We start from the raw sequence: 6,000 nt of genomic DNA on the forward strand, positions 1-6,000 counted from the left end.
GCTTGCTTGAATTCTCTGTGCATTTGTAAACTACAGAAATCTGCAGCTTTTGCCTAAAAAGCCCTGTTTTGTTTTCTTCACTGTATTGATCTGTATGTGCTTGGGTACAGGATTGTGCCCTACTACGGTGATTTGTTGAAGGAATCCTTTTCCATGCATCTATCATTAGGTAAAGATTGAGACCTCTGTCCATATTTATTGCTTCTGAACATTTCTTGTGCATAGGACCAATGTTGTTGTGAAAAATTATGTTCCCCCGAGGTCCTGTGCTGACTCGTATGGGGTCCCCTTGTTGACCTTAATATAAAGTTGAAACAGTTGCATCTCTAAAAACGAATCTCCATTGTTGCATAATCGCTGTTCCTCTTGAATGCAAATCACTTTTTTAAACTCTATAGCGTAAAACAATGGAGATTTTACTTTTTGTACAGAAATCCATTCCTTGGTCACCTGAATGGTGGCCATTTGATTTCAGGCTCGCTCCCAGCCCAGTAATCACAGCCAAAGTCCTTGACTTCCTCATAGCTACCAAGTTGTCTTAACCCCTTGGCTGCGGCGGTAATTCCCCCGCAGCGCTAGGGGGGAGGCCGCGCGGCGCCGCCATGCTCGTGACGGAACCACTCCATCACGAGCCTCGGGCGCGCTGTGCTTGCGACGGAGTGGTTCCGTCACGGCCCCGCCCGCTCAGTAGAACACGCCGCGCAGGCGCAAAATCAGCGCCGCGCTGGCGCGGCGGCCGGGCCGTGACGGAACCACTCTGTCACCAGCACAGCGCGTCTGTGGCTGGTGATGGAGTGGTTCCGTCACCAGCATCGATAAGGTTAAGGATCAGATTAATCAAATGCCTGGCACGTATTTCTGTTTAGTGAATATGTTGAAGAAATTCCTTTTTCTGCTCCCAGATTCAAAGCGATACACTTTTGTACACTCTTTATGAATCTTGATTGAACAAGACCAAAGCATTATGGGCCCGATGTAGGTAATGAAGATTTACAGATTCTAAAATGCCGAATTTTACCGATTCGGTATTTTAGAATCGGTAAATGGGATGTAGGTATTTATTTGGTAAGTATTACCTAATCGGTAAGATTCGTTAATTACCGAATTGGTAAATACCGATTCAGTAAAGTAGGGAAACATTCAAGGGTGGCAGGGTGTCACATTGACACCCTGTTGCACCCCTGAATAGTACTTGTGTGCACATGTGGCAGACATACATGCCCTAAGGGCATGTATGTCTGCCACATGGCACTGTTGAAAATGCACAGATTTGCATTTTCAAAGGTATTCGGTATTTACCACCAACTAATAGTTGGTGGTAAATAACAAATCCTTAGAGCACATAAGCACTCTTAAAAGTGCTTCCTACATGCCATTTACCGATTCGGTAAATACCGAATCGGTAAATACCGAAATTTTGGGTTTACCGGTCGGTAATGGGCCACCTACATCGGGCCCTATATCCTGGCCCATCAAATTATCTCACACATGTCTTCAGGTAGTCCAAAGCACAGCTGCACATTTCATCCTTTAACTTCCATCTTCCTTCTCTACCTCTTTGCACCTCAAAACTCGTGATTGGTTTTGTATAAAGAAACAATCAACCTTTAAGGCCTTTGCCTGGCACTTACAACAATTCACAAAACAGGACCAAGTTACCTAAAAAATATTTAAATCCCTACCTTCTGGTCCATAAGCTTAGGTCATCATCCTAAAAACATCTTGAGGTTCCTAACATATGCAGAGCATGGTAGGCTGGCTGTTCTTTTTCTTATCTCCTGGAGACACTCTGGAACAAATTACTTCTAGATCTTAAACGCCTATCTAATCAACTCATGTTTCGTAAAAAAAAAAAAACCTGGCTTCTCTAACTCCCTCTCCAGGCAGCTGGCCTTCATTCCCTTCACCTGGATACATCTTTCGGGTAATGGCACGCTGTACAAATAACATCACATCACTCTGCCACCACCTCTGAACACTCTTGACCCAGGGAAACAAAAATCTTCCGAGAAGAAGATTCTTCCCAACTGCTGAAAGAAGAAGACGACTCAAAGAATCTTGACTCCTGCTGGCGCCCAGTGACTGTAATTGCTCCCCAATGGCCAATTGATTGACCACTGGTTTGTCTGCTTCAGTGACATGAAAATCAGAACCAACTAGCCACTGTGGACTAGACCTTGCGGGAGCCCTGGCTGAAAAGAGACTGAGGGGCATATTTACAACAAAGTGGTGAAACGTGTTGTTAAGTCAAGAAGGCTAACAACACGCTTTATCACTTTAGAAACACAGGGCTGCACCACATTTACTAGAATAAGGTTCAGCCCTGCATTTCTCCCTGCAAGTGGCGTTAAATTAAGCTGCCTAGCGCCACTGCGGCCAAACTTGCACTATAGTGCAAGGGTGCCTGTGTTGAGGGGAAGGTTGTTTATGTGCAGGAAGATCCCGCTTCCTGTACATAAACAATCTTTAAATGCCGTTTTGTAGCTTCTATGTGTGCTGCTTAATGAGGCACACAGAAAAGTTGCAAAACAGCATATTTTTTTAAATGATTGTTTATGTGCAGGAAGGGAGACCTTCCTGCACAAGGCAGCACACACGGAAATAGCAAAAACGAGGAGAAATAAAGCATTTCTCCCCATTTTGCCTTTTAAAGACCAGGTTTTTCCTGGTCTAAATTTTGGCGCTGCCTTCTTTTCACGCTGCCATTGTGAATGGGGGGCAGCATCAAAATCAATATGTGTTTCAATGTAACGCCCATTGTAACACCAATTACCCTTCCTGGGGGGCAGCATCAAAATCAATATGTGTTTCAATGTAACGCCCATTGTAACACCCATTACCCTTCCTTTTCACGCTAAATACAGCGTGAAATTGGGCCTTATTTACAAGGCAACTGTAAGTGGCTTAATGCTGCCTTGTAAATGAGGCGAAGCCCCTATTGCCATCACCACTCACTGAAAGTGACATTGTGATGCCGATACGGGCTTGTAAATATGCCTCTTGATGCCTAGAATCTTACCCAGAGGAGCTGAGGGCTTGAAGAACAACCAGGAAGAATTTTCCCATCAATTGGCTAAAAAGTAGTCCACATTTGTAACTCAGAGGGATTTTAAACTTGTAAACACATGTTGAATACGAATTTTGCCAAGTATGGAAGACTGCATGCATTTCTGCTTGCCGTGGACCACTTTTGTGATAATACCAGGGAAATCTACAGTAAACACCGACATATCAGGGCATATAACAAATTGCAACAAAACTGGCCTATACACTGACCTACCAGAACACCTCTTCTGGCATGGCCAGACTGCCATATAGGCTAGTGTAACCCTGTACCAACACCCCAATTGCTGATGACAGATCACAGGGACTTGGCTCATATTTCAAGGAAAAGATATAAATTCAGACTGTCAACCCCATATCAGTCCCTGGCTCATCCACTGGTGGGTGTAGATCCCTTTCTTTAACAGGATGATGCTGTGTTGGCAAAAGTCTTCAGTATTCACAACTGTTGGTGCAGCTTGTGCTGTGGATCTCTAGATGTATGTTTTAGGATTGTTGTCTGTCTTCAGTATAAAGTAACAAGTGAAAATTCGGCAGTCCCGCTTATTTTTTCGGTTATGCAGTAATGTACAGATAAAAAATTGAACTATCAAAACGAAAACACTAGAGTTGCCTGAATATAAACAAAAATAAGAGTCATCCGTGTCATAAAGGCAATCACTGAACATAGAAAAAAAATCTAAGGGTACTAAAAGAAAAAAAGTAATCCAAGTGAGTGTCTAAAAATCAAACTGCTTTTCATAATTGTTTAAAATGTAGTCATAGTTTATATCTGTTTTAATCATTATCTTATATATGTGTATTATTGTGTTATCAAGATTGTTTGTGGGAGCTAAGTTACTAATTAATATTTGGTGATTCATGGCTGTATGCGTTTTTTCAGTTATACATATAGTCTGTCATCTCACCTACTCTTTGCTGTTGCTGATATCTATGATACTACTTGATATATTTACCATGTTTCTTTCAGGTTTGTTGCTATTTCTTTTGTTTGCATTGTATTTCCTGTTGTGTAGGTGATGCTGCCTGTTCTTTCTCTTGCAGGCTGTAGAGGGCGGTGTGGGACTACCCCTGTCTGTGCAGTGTGTGGCTCTGCCCTGGCAGGAGGAGCTTTGTCTGCGCTTCATGAAGGAGGTGGAAACACTCACCGCAGCAAAGAAGAGGCGCTAGAGATCACGATACCATCTGTCTGTGGAGGATAATATTGGGGAAAAATGAGGGGGCGGAGGTCAGAGAAGCTTCAACCAGCAGGTGAACATGTACTTTGGTTCTGCTAAGTTTACAACCATTTAAATTGTCTCGAAATGCAATCTTATTCTGCGACCTTCATATTGCTAATTTCCATTGGTATGCCTTCGAGGATCCACCCAGAGAAATGTGAATGCTTTCTGTATAAAATATTGAAAGCCTGGCACATTCCTCTGTACAAGAGGAATGTACACATCTCTGTCGGCCATATCCCCAGACCTGTCCTCATGCACTGGCAGAGGGGTGCGTGCATGCTATTCATTTTATGCACACAACCTGCACATTTTGTGAATATGCATATTATTTTATTAATTTTTCTCAAGGGCAAAATAAATAATTAGTCACTTCTGTGCAGAGGTCTTAAACCTGTTTATTTGATTCCATTCATAGGATGTGTGAGCAAGGCGTACTGTGAGTACAGGCCCCTGATGCACAGGCACGTTGCTTTAGGACAAACATTCCGGAGTAACATTGCTTTCTAGGTGGAGATTTCTCACTATTTAAGGTCATCGTAAAAATAATTATTTTTGTTGCCGTTAAACACAAATAAATAATTTTGGGTGCACCACCTGTGTGCACCTCGCTGTGTGTCAGACGAAAATAGTGCTCTTCCGCCAAGGACTGGATTTATGTTGCTTGCATAACTTTGCCTATGATATTGATCCTATATCACTGCCTACCGTCCATCCAGTAGACCGATGCAATAAACAGTACCACGTAAACAGTTTTGTGTCTGCAGTATTTGAATATATGCGTGATATTGTTGGTATCCTGTAAACAGAACTGAGTATGAGGTTGAGTTGGACGAGTGAAAACTGCGAACAGTTTAATATGCAAAGCTTGAATTTACCACCGTATTGCACAACATAATGTAATGTTCGTTTTTGCCAGTTCTAATTTATAAAATATATTTTATGCAAAATATAACATACCTGCCGTAGGCTTTTACTGCTGATAAATTCAAATTCCAGCACCTTAAATCAATTTACGTGATATAACCAATGGTATCACCAGTGCAAAGCTGTTTCCTCAAAGGGTTGAAAAAATAAACCGTCAAACGTTGCTTAATAGTACAAATCAGATGAATTCCGTATACATTGAAAATAGTATTGTTAAAATCTTTATAATGATTGTTTACATGTATTACTATCTATAAATCAATAAACACGTTTTGAATCCTGAATATATCATCTGTCATTTCATTGCCATTTATATAGAACAACATGCAATCTGAAATGTCGATTAACACATCTTCAATATGTATTCTTAAAAGTCAATTTAATGTTAGTAATTTTATCAACCTTTGATTTCAGGTGAGCCTGGTCAGAATTTCAAATATGCCGGAGTAATCAAAGCAATTTTGGTAATTCTGCATTGCTCTTTGACACAGAATTACCGATAATTGTAATTGCATTTATACACCGCTTACTACCCCTGACTAGGTGTTGAAATGCTCTTTGGGCGAGTAGCACGCTAGTCCGCAACCAAAAAAGATTAATGGTAGATTAGTATAGAGAAATATGTGTCAATTTGAGCAGCGGTGACTCTATTAGTCAGATTGAATAGGATAATGGTAGTATTGAAGAGGGAACAGTCTAGAAACAGGAGTCTCCAACCTTTTCTGTAGTGAGAGCTACCTATCTTCAATGAAACGCATTGAAAACTACTCATATTATTAGTGTTGTATAA

The 6,000-nt window shown here is 41.2% G+C and overlaps 1 protein-coding gene across 1 annotated transcript in view; it reads left to right on the forward strand.

The window, feature by feature from the left end:
* Positions 1–5,494, forward strand: part of LOC144800360 (vitamin D3 hydroxylase-associated protein-like) — a 352,351-nt gene extending 346,857 nt beyond the window's left edge. The window contains exon 15 of the mRNA XM_078671675.1: positions 4,108–5,494. Within this exon, the coding sequence (XP_078527801.1) occupies positions 4,108–4,233 (126 nt within the window). The 3' untranslated portion in view covers positions 4,234–5,494. The remainder of the gene's footprint in view (positions 1–4,107) is intronic.
* The last annotated feature ends 506 nt before the right edge of the window (positions 5,495–6,000 follow it).

This window comes from Lissotriton helveticus, chromosome 1_2 (genome assembly GCF_964261635.1).
Source record: "Lissotriton helveticus chromosome 1_2, aLisHel1.1, whole genome shotgun sequence".
Taxonomy (NCBI): Eukaryota; Metazoa; Chordata; class Amphibia; order Caudata; family Salamandridae; genus Lissotriton; species Lissotriton helveticus.